This window comes from Oreochromis aureus, linkage group 11 (genome assembly GCF_013358895.1).
Source record: "Oreochromis aureus strain Israel breed Guangdong linkage group 11, ZZ_aureus, whole genome shotgun sequence".
NCBI classification, from domain to species: Eukaryota; Metazoa; Chordata; class Actinopteri; order Cichliformes; family Cichlidae; genus Oreochromis; species Oreochromis aureus.
Window position 1 is genome coordinate 6,193,087 of NC_052952.1, and position 19,205 is coordinate 6,212,291.

The following is a 19,205-nucleotide window of genomic DNA, read 5'->3' on the forward strand; positions in this document are numbered from 1 at the left end:
GTGCCTGTTTCACTAATAAACCTATTTCGCGGAGTCTATTGTAAAGGCTGTGGAGGCAATGTACTGCGACACAAAAAAGTTGTTCCGTGTTTTGTGCCTGTTCTTTCTAACACTACACGAGTTATGTATATATAAGGCTAATCACACATAGCATCTAAAGTGGCTTCCAGTAACGCACAATGTTTGATTTCCATTGTTTGGATCATAATAGCCATCGTTGCCGTTGGGTATGCGACAGGGAGACATGTGTACCACCCACTGTGAGGGCAAATACTCCAGTGGCTGCATTGTGCAGCAGGAATTCTTATTTGCAAACATTGCAAACAGATTACATCAATGGACCGATATAGAAAGACCCTGAATCACCCCTGAGTGACCAAGGCAGGCAAAAAAAGGAATAAACAACATGTTCCAAGAATCAAAAGGTCAGACAGTTACATACAGCCAACAATATTGAATCCCTTCCTTTTCCAAACAAAAGAAGTTGTTACGGGTATTTGTTTAATGAATATTCACAAACAATTTTATCTTGTTAAGAGAATATACACATTATCTATTAATTTTCCATAACAGGCCATGTGTATTTTACAATATGTAAAATAACTCATGTAAAATACACTTTTCTAGCGCTCAGCTCCACATGATTACAACCCACATATATACATATATACACATAGCATGTAAATAACTCATATTCAGTGCAGCTGTGCAATATTAACTCCCAGTCTTATATAGCTGACAGCTTTTAAATATCTGTCAGTATTTAGAGTTTAAATATTGCATTTATATTATGTCAGTACATTTATGGTATTTAAGCCTTTTCTTCTTCTTCTTTTGCACCATGTGAGGGAGTGTTGTCTGTTATGCTTGCATAATGACAATGAAAAGTCTTAAATTTACCCTTTTGGTGGACATGAATAGTTGTTTAAAAACACCATACATTTGTTGTATGCAACAGGCTCTTGTTAAGTCTCTCTGGAGTGGTTTCACCTCTTTTTTTGCCAAAGAATGTTGCTAAGTAAAAAGAGAACTCCAAACAAACTTCTCCTCACACTGACCTGAATGTTAAGCAGGGAAATATAAAGCAGCTGACTGCAGGAATATATCAAATATTCAACAGGTATATCTTTAGAAGACTTAAAGCAGGAATATCAGATAAATAAATACCCTGATACTCCTTTTTCATAAGCACCGCAGCCTTAGGTCTCACATAGCACCAAGAGGACCCACAGTAGTCTTATAAAGACTAATAGATACTTGAGAAATGTTAATGCACCCAAAAATAAACTGGAAAAACGGCTTCGTATTTCTGTGATATGCCATCAAATGGGAACAGCCTTTATCACTGGGCTTTCCCAGGACATGTCATGTATAACAATAGTATCAAAGAGGCGGAGAGATACAGTGCGATACCATAATGGCTAAACAATAACAACGCCTAAAAAAATGATGCACATTTCACCCTCATTTCCCTTCTTGCAAAGATAGATTGCACAAAAATTATTTATAATTGTTACAAAACTCTAAAATGACTGGAATACTTTTGAAGTGCATTGTTTCTGGGAAAACCAAATCTTCAGGTAGTTCCCATGAATGACACAAGAAAAGCTGCTTATGTAAATGCTCTGAGTTTGGTGCGTGCATGTTAAAAGGCTACATGGGTACAAGCACACCTGGAAGCATCAGGTTACTTTGGACCAAGCCAAAACAGGTGATGTGGAGTGTACAGTATACAAAGCATTTAGAGAGAGACTTTCAATCCTTCAAAGCACGCGTGGTTTTATGACACACTTATGTGGCCTTTCATTGTGTACTGTTAACATGGTTTTTATTTTAGCAGTTTCTAAAGAAGCTGAAGAAGGGCAAGGGGAGAGCAACACGCTTGTTACAGTAGGAGTTTTATGCTTCTATACTTTATCACTTGTCTCTGTTTCTGAACCTCCAGAGATCATGCAGCCGGCTCTAAGCAGTAGCCGGCCTTCTGCAGACTGGCTGATTGTGGTGTGTGTGTCCCCTGATAACATCCAGGGAGACTGGCCTCTAGCCAGCTATGGGCAAACTCAACCCTGTCGTTTGATGTTGAGGGTTGGCTCCAGGCAGACCAAGCATTGTGTCCCAAAACAATGAACCCCAGACCCACTGAACTATAAACATGTCCCTTTGGGGGGCGTTTTCCTCGGTATTCTGTACAGGAGACACCCAAAGTCAGGAAACCTGACCCAGCTTTCCTAAATTTAGTGACTCTAAAGGCTCAAATGCTGCTGACTTGGCATCCAACATTGTCTGCCTTCTTGTCTAATAGGGTAATAATGAGTTTGGAATGTTGACCCAGGATCAAGTCTGAGATTTGGGGCTTGTAATTAAGGAAATTTGTTGAAATTCCATTAAAATAAGAATATTTTTCTCATCAAAATAACCTTACATTAATTTTATTCACTGTTACATAAGTGTCTAACAATCTTGGTGCTTTTGTTTCAGAATGTGGCCTAGCTAAACACACTCTCCTTTATCCGGATTATAGTCTAAACTATCTACATAACTCAAGCGTTTTTTAGCCCGAGCACCACCACCAGTCAGGGTTTTTGTGGGTTCAGGCTGAGCCAGGCTGCAGTACTCGCTCACCGCCAGCTCGGGTCGTTGCTGGGTCTCCGCAGCGTGTGTGAGAGGCCTTCCGGTTCCTCTTGCAGATCAGCTGACTGGTACTGCTGTCAGGAACCTCACGAACTGTGCTGAATGGCAGCTATGAACGCTGTCAAGCTATAGAAACACTATAAACACCTTTATTTTCACTAACAACTGTAACGTTTTTAATACCCCGGTGAGTGAACTGCTAAAACGATGCCAAAAAGTACCTGCGCTGTTACCGTTAATAGCAAAGCTAGCGAAATGGCTAACGATAGCTAATCCCAGCTGGATGCTGCTTGACCTTAACCATGTTTTTGTTTTGCCAGCTACGGTTTATGTAACTTATTGCTTATTTTTTATCTACGGTATTGTAACGTTTGTTAGTAGTCGGGGAGTGAAGATATGGACTGTTGGTGAAAGAGAAACGTCAGCATGTAATTGTCTTTAACCCTGAATGAATTGTTGCTAGTGTAGCATCACTGCATCAGCTTGCTTAGTGGGGAACGGTGTCCCTGTAAGTAAACAGTCTTTAACTTGTAATCAGACAGATAGTGTTGTTTAACTAAATGCTGAAGTTGATAATATTACAGAAAACACTAGTCTAAGTCTGGCTTTCCTTTCCAGCTTTCTCGAGCTGCACCAGTGCTGGAAACATGACAGAGTTTTGGTTGATCTCTGCACCGGGAGATAAGACCTGCCAGCAAACATGGGACAAAATGATGGCAGCCACCACGCGTACCAACAACCTCTCCACCAACCACAAGTTCAACATCCCAGACCTCAAGGTTAGTATCGGTTTATACACTTTTCAGGATAGTGTATAAACACAGGACAGTGCTTGCCACACTGTCCTGCTGTTCCCTCCTGTGCTGCAGCGCAGAGCTGTTACACTGTAGTAATTCATAAGTATTTACCCCATTCATTTCAAAAAGTCATTTTAGATGTTTAACAATCAAAATCACTCACCTTCTGCATCCACTGTCAAGAATAAACTGATTCTGTGTATCGGAAGCAGTCTGTACACAGATCTATTGCCTTCATGTTGAAGCAGCAGGTAGGGGAGTGTTTCATCCACAGAGCAGCTCTGCTTTTCTGAATGGTCACTCTCTGTGCTGAAGGTGAAGTAACCCCACTGACCTTGGTGCTACGCGGGGTTGTAATGTCCCACTGCTGCTGTTAGCAATGCACGAATGCCTCTGGACAAAGAGGCGCCGTCCAAAGCGCACAGGGCCCCCCTGGATGTCACTGTAGGCAGACTGAACCCCAGACATCCCTGTTTAAACACAACCCTGCTGACACCGCTGAAAAAGACCCAAATCACAGCACTGATGACTCAAAACATGTTTCATTTTTGTTTTTGTGTCCAAAAACAGGTTGGGACACTGGATGTCTTGGTCGGGCTGTCGGATGAACTGGCCAAATTAGATTCCTTTGTTGAAGGGTATGCAACCTGTTAATTTCTGATTTGAACCGAACATTGTTTTTCTCATTAAAAAGTTATTTCCTGTTTATAATGGCTCTTACTATTGACCTATTAATGAGAGTTGAAGATAAAACCTGCATTCCCAGTCCTCTGCCACTCTGTAATCCTTCCTCTACTTTGTAACAATGAGGAATTTCACAGAGACCTGAGGCTATCGAGCTCTGCAGTCTAAACTTGGCAATTTACAGTTGGGTGATACACCCGCAGCTCCTTCTGTAGTCATATTTATAGCAGATGACTTCACTCTCATGAGTATGTTTGACTGTAATCTCTAGTCTTTTGGAAATATTGACATCCAAAGCTCACACACAGCTCTTAGTGCCTGAGCTCTGATGTGCTTTCTCTGCTGACTGTGGGAAAGACCAACCTTGCAACACGGTTTCACTTGTTTGCCTACAGCCTCTCTTTAATCCAGTTCCTTTTTGAAGTTTCTGCATGCCACATCTGAAAAAGAAACTGCTAAATTCTTAACTTGTTTCAGTTAAAACGTTAAGTTGATTTTTGACACTTGATATGATAATAACATTGCAAAATAGATGGGTAAAAGTTGAACATTAGTGACTGATGCACTTTCTTAGGAACTTTTAGCCATCAAATGTGACTTGGCTCTTGGTGTTTCCGTGGCCTCACGGCTGCTCTGATGTGCCACGGAACAGTGTGGTTAAAAATCTTGAGCTCTGAAAGTCTGCTGTTTTATAAATGACCTTGTCAGGAGATCATCTTTACACAAATATGTGAAACCCTTTGATGTATGCGTCAGTTTGTGTTAAATCTGGTTGGGGGAAATCAGGTCCCGGGGGTCATGTGATGCTTAGTGCATGCAGTTTGTGTTGAGATGGCATTTTTGATCTCTCCTGGGTGTTCACAGTGTGGTGAAGAAGGTGGCCCAGTACATGGCTGATGTGTTGGAGGACAGTAGGGACAAAGTGCAGGAGAACCTACTGGCCAATGGAGGTACGGTGATGGTTACAACACTCTCTGTTTGGATTATGTTTTTAAAAAAAGGAACATATATCTGTATTTTTAATTGGGGTAATGCAAAGAATGGTTAGCTGCAGAATAATGATATCAACTTTAGGCTGCCGTGAGATAATAAGCAGGTAATAGTGTTGCTTTTACAGCTTTTGTTTTCTTTCCCTTTAGTTGATCTTGTCACCTACATTACAAGATTTCAATGGGATATGGCAAAATATCCAATAAAGCAGTCTCTTAAAAACATCTCTGAAATCATCTCAAAGGTAGGTCTGTCTTTTAGGTTGGAAACATAAAAATAATATCCCTGAACATACACTACCAGTCAAAAGTTTGGACACACCTTCTCATTTAATGTTTTCTCTTTATTTTCATGACTATTTACATTGTAGATTCTCACTGAAGGCATCAAAAGTATGAATGAACACATATGGAATTATGTAGTAAACAAAAAAGTGTGAAATAACTCAAAATATAATTTATATTTTAGATTCTTCAAAATAGCCACCCTTTGCTTTGATTACTGCTTTGCACACTCTTGGCATTCTCTCGATGAGCTTCATGAGGTAGTCACCTGAAATGGTTTTCCAACAGTCTTGAAATTAGTTCCCAGAGATGCTGAGCACTTGTTGGCCCTTTGACTTCACTCAGCGGTCCATTTCATCCCAAACCATCATGATTGGGTTTAGGTCAGGTGACTCTGGAGGCCAGGCTATCTGATGCAGCACTCCATCACTCTCGTTTTTGGTCAAACAGCCATTACACAGCCTGGAGATGTGTTTGGGGTCATTGTCCTGTGAAATAAATGTTGGTTCAGCTAAACGCAATGTCGCTGCATGCTGGTTCAGTGTGCCTTCAATTTTGAATAAATCCCCAACAGTGTCACCAGCAAAGCACCCCCAGACTATCACACCATTGGTGGGAACCATGCATGTAGAGACCTTTCTGCATCATACAAAGACATGGCAGGTGGAACCAAAGATCTTAAATTTGGACTCATCAGACCAAAGCACAGATTTCCACTGGTCTAATGTCCATTCCTCGTGTTTCTTGGCTCAAACAAATCCCTTCTACTTGTTGGTTTTCCTTAGTAGTCGTTTCTATTTGGCCATAAAGGCCTGATTTGTCTCCTCTGAACAGCTGATGCAGAGATGTGTCTGCCATTGGAACTCTGTGTGGCAATTATCTGGGCTCTAATCTGAGGTGCTGTTAACTTGCGGTTTCTAAGACTGGTGACTTGGATGAATTTTTTCTCGGCAGCAGAGGTGACTCTTGATCTTCTTTTGGTCTTCATATGAGCCAGTTTCATCGTGGCTCTTGATGGTTTTTGCAACTGTACTTGGGGACACATTCAAAGTTTTTGCAATTTTCCAGACTGACTGACTTTCAGTTCTTAAAGTAATGATGGACTGTTGTTTGTCTTTACTTAGCTGATTGGTTTTTGGCATAATATGAATTCTAACAGTTGCCAAATAGGGCTGTCAGCTGTGTACCAACCTGACTTCCATACAACACAAGTGTGTCACCCAATCCCATTAAGAAGACAAGAAATTCCACAAATAAACCCTGACAAGGCACAACTGTGACGTGAAAACCATTTCAGGTGACTACATCATGAAGCTCATGAAGAGAAGGCCAAGCACTGTCAACAAAGCAAAGAGTGGCTACTTTGAGGAATCTAAAATATAAAACATATTTAGAGTTATTTATCAATTTTTTTCTTTGCTACATAATTCCATTTATCTTGCTTCATATATTTGATGTCTTCAGTGAGTATCTAAAATGTAAAAAGTAGTAAAAATGAAGAAAAAATGGTAAATGAGCAGGTATGTCCAACTTTTGACTGGTAGTGTATATATGGTTTTATTTTTTTTTAACTTTTACATACTCATGAGTAGCAGCAAAGTTTAATAATATCTTCTCACTTATTTAATCCAGGTCCCTCACTGCAGTTATTTTATTCTGTGGTCTTTTGTTGTATTTTACTTTGTCAGTCATTAATATTTATTGCCATGGGGTTTTTTTTGTTGTTGTTGTTTTTTTACAGCAAGTAACTCAGATTGACAATGACTTGAAGACCAGAGCATCAGCGTATAATAACCTGAAGGGAAACTTGCAGAACTTAGAAAGGAAGAATGCGTAAGTTACTCGCATGGACAAAAGTGCACCTGTAACATGACATGAAGGCTCCAGTGCTGACCTGGAACTTCCTTTAGGATGACCGTTCACTTCCTTTATTTTCCCCCACCTCACTGTGTTTTACCTTGACCTTGTCTGTATACTCTGACTCTGAAAAGCTTTTATCAACAGCAGGACCCTCATATGTGTCTGTGTTGTTGTAATGCTTTTGTGTGCCAACAGGGGGAGCCTTTTGACCAGGAGCCTGGCTGACATTGTCAAGAAGGATGATTTTGTACTTGATTCAGAATACCTCATCACTTTGCTGGTCGTCGTACCAAAGTGAGTCAGCCCCAAGTAAACACAGCTATGTCCTGATTGATTTTTTTATTGAATGAGAAGGAATATGAGCATTAATGAGTTTTGCGCTGTTTTGTTTGTTCAGGACGGGATACTCTGACTGGCAGAAAGCGTATGAAACGCTTGCTGAGATGGTGGTCCCACGGTCTTCACAGTAAGTCATGTCATCCATGAAACAGATATTTTGTTAATGCCCTTATCAAGCATCTATTGTTTAGTTTGCTCTTTGGGACAATTTAATTTTTTTGTTCTTATTTCTGACAATAAGTATTTAGAGACTTAGTATACAAATCAGTTAATTTACATTATGAACGTCCTATTATTATATCACTAAAATAGTACCTGACCTTTCTTCTAGTCTGCTATTTGAAGACAGTGACAGTGGGCTGTTCAGTGTCACTCTGTTCAGGAAAGCTATTGATGACTTCAAACACAAAGCTAGAGAGAACAAGTAAGTGATGGCATTGTGTTATTATAACCACCATTCTTCCCAGTGAATATAAACAGCTCTGTGTATATAAATTATATATGTGTCTCACATATATAATTGATGTTCTTACATGTGTAGATGTGTCTTGCATTATGTTCCCACAACTGATATTCACACATTTAAATATGTGAAGAATATGAGCTGGTGTCTCTACACATAAAAATCACTTTCTGGTTAAATGAAACTGGTTTTGTGTCCTCTCCATGATGTTCATAGGTTCACAGTAAGAGACTTTCAGTACAATGAAGAGGAGATGAAGGCAGATAAAGAAGAGATGACACGGCTCTCCACAGATAAGAAGAAGCAGTTTGTAAGTTCCCATAGTTTTTCTTCTAATCTCATTTATTTGTTCTATTTTGGGTTTGCTGTGCAAGTAATAGAAAAGTCAAAAGGCCCAAATGGTTTGGCATGTTTTAGCCCATGAGCTGCTGTTAGCATATATGTAGTACTTATATGTTGAATTATTAGCCTTCTGTGCTATTCTGTTAATTTAAAATCTTCCATGTGGTTAAGAAATAAAGTTCGGATGCTCTGTGTGGTAGACTGATAAGATTCTACCACATGTCACGCTAATTTGTACTGTTTATACTTGTTTTCACTGGATTGATAAATATTATTGTATGCATATACAATCTTTTTCTTTTTGTTAAGCCTGATAACTGTATGGATTTCCCCCCACTGTGTTCTGTGGAAGAAAACTGGAGTGTTTGCTTTCATCACAAACAACCAATTAAAGGCTGAAACAGTTCACAGAAATTCAGTTACTGTGGAGCCAGCAGGAGTCAGAAAATGCTGAGTGCACACACACCTAAAGAAAGTTTGTCAGTGGCTACAGAACATACAGCTGTTTAGGACAGAAAGAGGGTCTGTCAGCAGGCACTTTCATTAAAAAACAGATATTTTAAAGCACTTACTGTGAATGAATTTACGATTCATGAGTCTGGCACATAAAACTGATGGTTACTGTTGTTCATCTCTGTAGGGTCCACTTGTACGGTGGCTGAAAGTGAACTTTAGTGAAGCCTTCATTGCATGGATTCACATTAAAGCACTACGAGTCTTTGTGGAATCTGTTTTAAGGTAGGCCTATTGAATAAACATCACACTGCCAACAAAATCAACTCATAACTATTACAAAGAGAAAAATAAAAGCTAAAACCTGGCACTGCTTGCCTTGTTTTTTGTTCACTGATGACGGTACTTGTAGTTTAAACTTTTTAAGTCTGAAAGTGGAGTTGAACATGTTCTTGTCTTATTTATCTGGTTTACAGATATGGGTTGCCTGTGAATTTTCAAGCTATGCTCCTGCAGCCAAACAAGAAGACCATGAAGAAGCTGAGGGAGGTGCTCAATGACCTGTACAAACATCTGGACAGCAGCGCTGCAGCTATCATTGATGTGAGTGCTTCAATAATCCTCAGCACTGAGTAGGAAGGGGAAGTAGATGCTGCAATCTCTGCATCCGTCCTTGTGTCAGGGTATAACACCTGCTCCCTCTCATGGCAGGAGCTGGTTACTGCAGATGGGATATAGGTTAAGTTGAGCAGCATTGATTCTGTTTGTGTAATGCATTTATAATGTTGACAATTGAAAAGAAGAAAAAAATAAAAAGTTCTTGTTAAACATTTCAAATCTAAAGTTTCATTTAGGCAAACCTTGGAACAGGTAAGTAGCACATTTGGTCTAGCTGTGTCTGTTCCATCCAAACAAGGTGTATTTTTTTCCAAGAAGCTGGATTGTGAGGGAAGTTAGATTTGGTGTAAAGTTTCATTATATGACACACACACACAGATATCGCATTGGCTGCTCACACCCACTAATATCCTGCTTCTTGTGTTTTCTCTCCAGTCTGCGATGGACATCCCAGGCCTGAACCTGAGCCAGCAGGAATATTATCCTTACGTCTACTACAAAATCGACTGCAACCTGCTGGATTTCAAAGTTTAACACTTTAACTGATCGTTTGTCTTTCTGAGTATCTATTAAGTTATGTTTTTTCTTCATCGGTCAAACCACTGCCTCCACCCACTCTCTCTCTCTCTCTCTCTCCCCTCCCTCGTCAGCTGCTTGAATGACAGAGCTGCATGTTCATTCCTTGTGGTGAAAAGGCTTCAACCACTTTTACAACCAAGGCAAAAAACAAAAAAACTTTTGAAATGTTTTTGTTTACAGTTTTTCTTTTAAAGGCACGCTGATAATTAGCTTTTTCTCAACGTGAAATCAATTAAGAAAAATGTACTGGAGAGCTAAACATATTTACTGTGTCATTCCATGTGTGCTGGTGTGAAGTGATAGCCATCTTCTGTAGCTGTGTTCAGAGATTTGTGTTTACATTTGGGCAATTTCATCATTGTAACCATGGCCACCACATCTGGTATGTGTTTCTGAGATTCTGCACACATTGTGAAACACAGATGACTTTATGTTGTTGTCTCATGTTGTGTATTTACTGTAAAACAAAAGATATCTATATCTGAGTATTGTGTAAGCCATTGATTGAATAAATGTGATGGAGACCACAGCATTTCAAGTGATATAGACAGAAATTACAGGGATGGTGCATGACAGACACACCGGATGACACCGGGATTGCAGTAAGGGGTTACCATGTTTTTGGAATCTCTCCCATTGACTTTATGATTGAGGTTTGAAGAATTCCAAGGAAAGTATCCCCTTCCAATTGGTGGGAATATGGAAGTTGGAATCTGAATTCCATTCTTATTCTACCAAAAATGTTTGTACTGGGACGAGCGCACAATCCTCAGCCAATCACTGATTGTTACAACCCGTCTAGGGTCCAGGTCCTAGCATGAACGAGGCACTTGCTGCCCCCAAGACCCAAACAGCCACACTAAACAATCGCTTGTCATTACACAGCGTTTATTTACAAAGTAGTGAGAAAAACAACAAGACAGGAGGGGTGACAGGAAAAGACGTCTACAAAACTGTATATGGTTGAACTCTGTGCCCATTCATCCTTAATACCGTATTGTGTGAAAAGCACTGACTGTGTGTAAAGATGGATGGCACAACTTGACTTCATCATGCTGTACAAAATATCAAGCGCAGCCATCATTTGCTTGTAACTGAATCCAGAGTCTGCACAGCAGTCGTCACGTAATGGAGCAAATCATGCTACTCTGGAGTATGATTACAATTAAGCCAATAGAATTCTATTTAAACACTTCATCCCATTGTCTTGCTCCTCACCTTAAGCCTCCTAAACTGAAATTTAAGGCTCTAACACACAAAAACACCGGCAAACATGCTCCTTTATTCACAATATTGTCGCAATTACCAGCAGATTAGACATGTGACCCTTTTCCCTCCAACAACGGCAGCTTTACATTATGTCAACTGATGTTAGTCTTAAGTGTTTTCCCCGTGATAAACAGTTTGATTACATTCTCACATTGTATAAGTTTATTCACCAAGTTTCAATAATGACATCTAACAGCAGCTAAAACAGTGCTTTCAAAAAGTACATGGGGCAATCCAGATGTTTTAGTTTTGTTGTAGTCATATAATCCATGTTAGTTACAAGTATAACATACTTGATGCTGAGGAATAAAAAGAGGATTATTTCCACATCTCTGTCTCTGAAAGAGCACTGTCCACATCCTGCACTTAGTAGTGACATAACAAAAAGCAAACTTCATAGTACAAGACATTTACTCTGAAACATAAAGACAATCTGGATTTGATCCAAGCTCACTCCATTGAAGTCTGACAAGCGGGCAGCGTTCTTCTACAGCAATCAGCCCTTTAGCCAACTCGCTAAAGCCGGTTCCTTTAGGCAACCTATAATACTGTCTGTGGACTCGGATATCATGGCCTAGGAAATTTGCAAGAATGTCCATCACATTACCTTTCAGGGTTAGGACTGTAGGCAGTATGGGTACATGCCTTCTCAACTTGGTTGAGGACAGGTTCTCTGGATGCTTGGCTCCACATTCCCTTGCAATCTGCCTGGTGGCACCCGATCCCCTTAAGTGGGTCTCCCCTTCAGGTCTGGAGAAGAAAAAGGGATTTTCATTAGGCACTCCACAGGCCTGCCAACGTGCAACCAAGGCTTCCATTGAGGAAAGCATCCCAGGCGTTAAAAGGATAGGACCTTTCCTATTTCTTTTTCCTCTTATATGAATGTGCTCAATATGTTTTTGCTCAAACTCTGAAAATCCTACTTGCCAAATCCAAATGAACTCCCAAAGTGTCACATAGGGTGAATGCAGTCATTGGCATTTTTGATACCTTACCCTCTCTCCTGTGGTTAAACAGGATTACTTCACACAAATTGGCCAGCTTGGACCAGTTCTTCTTATTGGGATCATTGTTAATTTTGTTTTGGTATTCCTTTTCTGTACTTATCAAGATGCACATGTATGTTTCTCTCCTTTAGAGTCTGTAGAGAATGGGATGACACACACATCCCATTTCATCTCATAAAGACCTCTGCTTCTGTCCAGATTCTTAAGAAATTCCTTGTTGTCCAAATCTGACATTTTGCTTTGCGCTCAAAAATAACTGCAATCTTCTTGAGGCTATGCCCCAATTTTAAAGCCAGGGATGGAGTTTTGTAGATGTTTTTGTCTTCATCGAAGCCAGCCAATCATTTTAAATGGGGATTCATCATAATCTTCTTTGGGTTTTTTTTTTTTAAATTGTTTGTTTGTTTGTTTTTTTCTTTGTTTTCTTTTTTCTTCTGTTATTGGTTTTGAATATTCTTTGCTTTGTCTGGTGTTATTTTCTGTAATTTTGAAGTTAAAATCTTATAAATAAATTTAAAAAAAAAAAAAAAGAAATGCTGATGGGGGAACCCGATCCAGGCACGGGTCCGCCCCACTGCAGTTCTCGGCCAAGTGATCCAGTGGGCCCACTCCACAAAGTTCTCCTGTCACCTTGGTAAGAACCGCACCTGCACATTTATGCAACGCTTCTTCTGGTGGCCTTCTCTGGCTCGAGACGTCCAGGAGTTTGTGTCTACTTGTCCCAACTGTATACAGAAAAAGGCGTCCAACACCCCGCCAGCTGGCCTCCTCAGGCCCCTACGTGTTCCCCGGAAGCCCTGGTTACACATCGCACTGGATTTAATAACTGGACTGCCCCCATCTTCAGGTAATTCTGTCATTCTTATCATTGTTGATCGCTTCTCAAATGCTGCCCATTTCATTGCTCTGCCCAAGCTGCCCACTGCCTTGGAGACTGCGAAGCTGTTGATCAACAACGTGTTCTGCCTACACGGCATTCCCCAAGACATTGTGTGTGACAGGTGTCCGCAGTTCACGTCGCGGGTGTGGAAGGAGTTCTGCTCGGTATTGGGAGGCCAAATGAGTCTTTCCTCCAGATTTCACCCTCAGACAAATGGACAGACTGAAAGGACCATGCGGGAGCTGGAGGCAATGCTACATTTGGTGTCCTCAAATCAGTCCCAGTGGAGCTCTCAACTGGCATGGGTGGAGTGCGCCCACGACTCGATGACATCCTCAGCCATCGGCCTATCAACCTCCTCTTCTTTCCATCTCTCACGAGGTTCCTTTCGCCTAGCACCATGTCCATCGCTGCTGGCGCATGTGGAGAGCCACAAAACAATGGCCAACCATCACAGGATCGCTGCTCCACCCTACGCTCCAGGTCAAAAAGTCTGGTTATCCACTGCTAACGTGCCCTTGCGCACGGAGTCAAAGAAGCTGGCTCCTCGCTTCATTGGGTCGTTCTGCATTGACACTGTGATTAATTCTGTGACGGTTCGGTTGAAATTGTCTGCTAACATGAAGATTCATAACGTGTTCCATGTCTCCCAGCTGAAACCTGTGCGGTCGAGTCCTGCCATGCCTGGGGCATAATCACACGCACCTGCAGCTGATCAGCCTCATCTTTGGGAGCTATTTATCAGAGTGACTGAGCTCTTGTTTAATCAGCTTCCATCTCTTTTTAATGTCTACAGTCTTTTATTTTTATTTTAATAAACTCTGAAAATTCAACGGTGCTTAGAATTTCTGGAGAGGCTGGAGTCTTCATGATCAACATGCTGGTTCAGACGTTGCTCCTGTCGGTGGAAATGTGCATTTCTCTTTCTTCTCTTTCCTCCTTGTATAAAAAAAAAAGACTTTATGTTAGTTTTAATTCAAAATTCACAGTTAAAAAAAAATGCAATACAGCAGGGTTTGCTGATTCAGGAAACATTGAACATTCAACAAACAGAAATATAAAAATTTTAAACAACAAAATTGTCTATCAGCTAGGACTGAAATATACAACAAATCCAAAAAGTAAAAAGATAAAACTCTCGGAAAAAAATAAAGGACAAGGCCACTTTTATATATTAATACTGTCCCAAACAAGCTGTGTGGAGCAGGCAGGACTGGACCTAAGTGCAGACTGGCAGACAGGACTGAAATCAAAACAAAACACAGCTTTATTGCTTGATGGGGAAAAAATACAAAACCAAACCAGGAGAAACTCAGCACTAAACACACAGAGCAAACCGCCGCCATAAGGGAGATCAGGACAACAGGCAGGGGGGAAGAGAGGGCTTAAATACACAAGGAATAATGAGGGAGAACGAGAAACAGGAGGGAAACACAGCTGGGGCTAATTAGACACAACAAGACAGAGGAAGCAAAAATAAACCCACTGAAAATGGAACACAACACTGTCACAATAAAACAAGAAACACTGAAACGTAGACTGACACACCCGCTTGACACAGGGCGGAAGATAGGCAGACGAGAGAGGGAGCAAACCTCAACCATAACATAATATGTAATAGACACCAAAACACAAGAAACTCAAAACACCGGGTCAAATGACGCAAAACCATGACAAATACTAACCAAAGAAGAATACAAGACAGCTGACATTTAGGGGGAAGAGGAAAAGGGACCAAGATTGCAAAACAGGATGCTGATAGTAGGACCATATAGCTGCTATGAAAAGATAAAGATGTTCTAATTCTGGCTTTTAGATGTCTTTTGCTTGTAGAGAAATTACCCCTCTCCCTCTCCCTGTCTCTTGGCAGTCATATATTCCCTACAGATCACTCCGAGTTATATTAACCAGTCAGTTTGATCAGACATTCCTCTGCAGGGAATTTCTCAACAACTATTAAGAAAAAGATACATAATCTTTGTTAGTTTGAGGATTCAGGATTTTAAAATCATTGGTTATTTGCTATGGAGGAATTAACCAGCACTGGATTTTAAATAAAAAATTAAGGTAATTTATTAAAATTAAGTAAAATGAGATAAATTGGTTTATTTAAGTGACAGCACTGCTCTTGTGAGAAGTTATGGAGTAATTCACTGTATGTTTTCTGTCATAATTCTAACTTACAACAAAACTCTGGTTAGACAGTGACAGTGTGGAAGTTTTTATGCCGGTGCCTAATAGCTGTAAAACCGCTGCTATAGGTGCCCTCAAAGCAAACATGAAGCAAAGTTTTAACGCTTGCATGTTACAGAATAGTTCAATGTAATGAGATTCATGTGGGCATGATGTGAAAAGAGGGGAATGTGAGTTTGAGTTAAAATATTTCAACTTCTGCAAAGAAATTGCATCAAGCTGCTTTATAAAAACTCATCAACTGTGGATTTTTTAAAATATATACACATAAGCAACTGATTTGAATTGATTACAATCACAAAGCCTAAATAAGCTAAAGCAATATTTTACAAAGAGTACTGCTTTTTGAAGATTTAATTATTCAAGTTTGTTTAAAATTACATCTTTTAAAGCTTTCTAAAAACCGCTGGCAATCAAATTGTGTCTCTTTTCTTTTTTGGAAAATTAGATGCGAGACAAAAAATTGAAATAGTTTGTTTTTATTTTCAAACGCCTCTGACTAATAACATCAGTATTTTAATGAGTCACTAGATCAACAACAAGCATGTCCCAGATGTGGCCATTACTTTATAGTTAATCCTGTATTAATATTTTATTGTTCATCTCTAAATATTAAGATTTCTGATAACTTAATTAACACCAAGTGTTGATATGGTTATTCTTAAGTTGTGTTGGAACTATAAATGACTTTATATGCATTGAAATTGTTTGTTTGCTTCTTTGTTGCACGGCTACTGCAGGTCTCAAGACAATCATGGAGATGACTACACACTGTTTTGATCAGAGCACTACAACTACTGCTATTCATGGAAATGACTCTGAAAAAACTGATGACTACGACTTGAATGACTTTGCTCAGTTGTTTCAGTCATTTGAGCCCATGTCTATCGCTGTTTTCTCCCTGGTCTCTGTTCTTGGTGTGCTCGGGAATGGAGTGGTTATCTGGGTGACCGGGTTCAAGATGAACAAAACTGTTAACACAGTTTGGCACCTCAATCTTGCTGTGGCTGACTTTCTCTTCGCAGGATTTCTGCCCTTGAATGTGACTTCCTTAGCTTTAGGGTCTCACTGGCCCTTTGGCAATTTCATGTGCAAGCTAAGCACCACTCTAATCTTTCTGAACATGTTTGTCAGTGTCTACATTCTGGTGGTGATCAGTGTGGACAGATGTGTGTCTGTGGTGTGGCCCGTGTGGGCTCAGAACCACAGAAATGTACGCAAGGCGTCCTATGTCAGTCTGTGTGTTTGGATACTGGCTTTGATTCTCAATGCTCCGTACCTTTACTTCATGGACACTGAGCAAGAGTCTGGAGACAAAATAATCTGCTTTGACACTCTTTTTGACTATAAAATACGATTTCAAAACCAGTTTCATCTTCACGCCATTGTCATCACTGACTTCCTCCTAGGATTTGCAGTCCCCTTCACTGTCATTGTCTCTTGTTATGGTGTCATCATCCATCATGTCAGGAGAAACCACAACCTGGCTAGCCAGTCAAGTCGCTCCTTTAAAATTATTGCTGCGATTATCATCGTTTTTTTCATGTGCTGGGCTCCCTTTCATATTATAGCTCTAATTGAGCTGGTTATCTTCACAGCTGATACTCAGAGTAAAACATTACTCCACATTATTGCTATTGGGATACCTCTCAGCACCAATTTGGCTGTTCTAAATAGTTGCATGAACCCACTACTGTACGTGTTCATCAGACAAGATTTTAAGGATGAAGTCAGAAAATCCATCCTAAAAGTGATGGAGACTGCCTTCCGCGAACAGAAGACACACCAGAAAGAGCAAACAAAGCTTTGAATACTGTGGTATAAGGCAGACACTGATGTAACAAAACTATGTAACAAAAATACAAAACTGTAAATAATGATTTTTAAAAAGATGTAAAATTGCTTTGGGGCTTTTTTAGCCGTAAATATTACTCCAGAGTAAATAATGAATATAGCAATTATATATTCTTCTTATTATTAATCTGATGGAAATGGCTAATGGTACAAATGCTGTGATACATTAGATCTGTGCTGTCTTGATTTTGGTGTTTCTATGACGCACGGTGTGGATTTGTGTGTTCTTATATGAAACTAAAAGGATTCAGAAAAAGATGTGAAATCAGCGAACACCAATCATAGCAAGGAGATGTCCGTTTTGAATACTGAGGTGAAATAGTATGAAATAAAGAAACAAAAGTGTAAGCGAAGTGGGCAATTACTATGTTGTATAACTTATTTAGTCTGTAAAATAAATCACCCTGCTGGCACAGTAGTTAGCGGCACAATGGTTAGTGGTAGTGCCTCACAGCGAGAAGGTCCTGAGTTCAATTCCACTATCAGACCGGGGTCTCTCTGTGTGGAGTTTACATGTTCTCCCTTTTCTGGGTATTCTGGCTTCCCACATTACAAAGACATGCAGTTAGAGGGGATAGGTTAACTTGCCCGTGAGTGTGAATGTATGTCTGTAAGCCCTGCGGCAGACTGGTGACCTGTCCAGGGTATACCCTGCCTTTGCTGCAAGACAGCTGGGATAGGCTCCAGCCCCCCCCCCCGACAAGGATAAGCAGAAGAGAAAGGAGACAATCACCCCTTGGTGCTTTCTCATTTTTTTTTTTTTTTAAATATCTGACATTCCAGCAGTCTAGCATAATGATTTATAATCATTATGATGTTACTATGCTTAAATTAGCAATTGCTTTTCTTTCTTTTTCTTTTGGTTCATTTCTTTTCCCAGGTTCATCTGTACTGCAGTTGTCATCCATCCATCCATCCATTTATATATCCTTTTCAGGGTCATGGGGCGCTGGAGCCTATCCCAGCTGTCATGGGGGCGAGGCGGGTACACCCTGGACAGGTCGCCAGTCTGTCGCAGGGCCGTTGTAAATACATTTACAAATAAAATAAGAAAATAAAGTAAATGTGTATGAACTGATGCATAACACATCAAACCCTGCATAATAATTTATCATTATTAAATACCCAATGACAGAACACAGAACACATGCATTGGTAATATAGTCGTAACCAGTAGGGAGCGGTGTTTTACATAACAAACACAGCAATATAACAGTAGTCCTGAAAAGAAAAACACAGCTGCACACTGATTGGCTAGCAGCTTTTAATATATTTAATTTAGCAAACTTTATGGCAGAAATCAAGGCTACAAATCATTCAGGATGCTTTCTTAATCTCTTATTCTCCGTTCTGTGCCAACTAGACAGGCAGTAATTAAATCATTTGTTACTTAACATAAATATTTTTAGTATGAAGTACATAAGTGCACAAGGGTGTAAAAAAAAGAGAGTGTTGATAACATGAAATAAGGTATTGATATTAAACCTTGTGAGTATGACAGTGTCAACAAGTATGTCAGGTGTGCTGTGAATGCTTGTGAGGTAGCATAACTTAAGCAGCAAGGAAGGTGATAAATAAATAGCATCAGCAGACCATTTAAGTTTCTTCCACGTATACTTTATTTCTATCATCTCCATTCTACCATAAAACAATCAACCTGGTATGCAAAAATCCCACTTGCTTTATACAGGACTTTGCCCACACCTGACCTCGTTAGTCTCTACCATTGAAACAAATGGGTCAGACCAAACAATACAATTCTAAACAAAGAACAGGAATAAGATTATGCATGAAGTTGACAAACTCATTTACTCAGCTAAATGGTTTGAAAAGTAAAACACTGCATACAATATAACTCAAAAGGCTACTTTAAAGAAAATAAACAATACTATACAAAATGAAAAACCCTTCATTTGGTTACACCCAATGATGCAATCAATGACCTCATGACCCTATATAAAC

The 19,205-nt window shown here is 39.9% G+C and overlaps 2 protein-coding genes across 3 annotated transcripts; both read left to right on the forward strand.

The window, feature by feature from the left end:
* The first annotated feature begins 2,632 nt into the window (after positions 1–2,632).
* LOC116315286 (V-type proton ATPase subunit C 1-A) lies at positions 2,633–10,567 on the forward strand. 2 transcript variants are annotated; one of them, XM_031733549.2, is made up of 13 exons: positions 2,633–2,818; positions 3,250–3,410; positions 3,999–4,066; positions 4,977–5,062; positions 5,252–5,346; positions 7,128–7,219; positions 7,442–7,540; positions 7,644–7,712; positions 7,917–8,009; positions 8,265–8,358; positions 9,031–9,128; positions 9,320–9,446; positions 9,897–10,567. In XM_031733549.2, exons 2-13 carry the CDS (start codon positions 3,279–3,281, stop codon positions 9,993–9,995), a joined length of 1,152 nt encoding a protein of 383 aa, XP_031589409.1. In that variant the 5' UTR covers positions 2,633–2,818; positions 3,250–3,278; the 3' UTR covers positions 9,996–10,567. The 2 variants fall into 2 exon arrangements, with proteins under 2 accessions (XP_031589409.1, XP_039476171.1); XM_039620237.1 differs by lacking the exon at positions 2,633–2,818 and adding an exon at positions 2,993–3,139.
* A 4,542-nt stretch (positions 10,568–15,109) lies between these two features.
* On the forward strand, positions 15,110–17,572 carry LOC116315270 (chemokine-like receptor 1). Its single transcript, XM_031733522.2, has 2 exons — positions 15,110–15,263; positions 16,130–17,572. Exon 2 carries the CDS (start codon positions 16,144–16,146, stop codon positions 17,197–17,199), a length of 1,056 nt encoding a protein of 351 aa, XP_031589382.1. The 5' UTR covers positions 15,110–15,263; positions 16,130–16,143; the 3' UTR covers positions 17,200–17,572.
* Positions 17,573–19,205: the final 1,633 nt, after the last annotated feature.

Bases quoted from the DNA above. Each gene is read 5' to 3' on its own strand.
- LOC116315286 (XM_031733549.2), top strand. From the start codon at position 3,279: ATGACAGAGTTTTGGTTGATCTCTGCACCGGGAGATAAGACCTGCCAG. The intron at 5,347-7,127 runs GTAGGTCTGTCT...GTTTTTTTACAG, and splicing joins TCTCTGAAATCATCTCAAAG to CAAGTAACTCAGATTGACAA. The intron at 9,447-9,896 runs GTGAGTGCTTCA...TTTTCTCTCCAG, and splicing joins GCGCTGCAGCTATCATTGAT to TCTGCGATGGACATCCCAGG.
- LOC116315270 (XM_031733522.2), top strand. From the start codon at position 16,144: ATGGAGATGACTACACACTGTTTTGATCAGAGCACTACAACTACTGCT.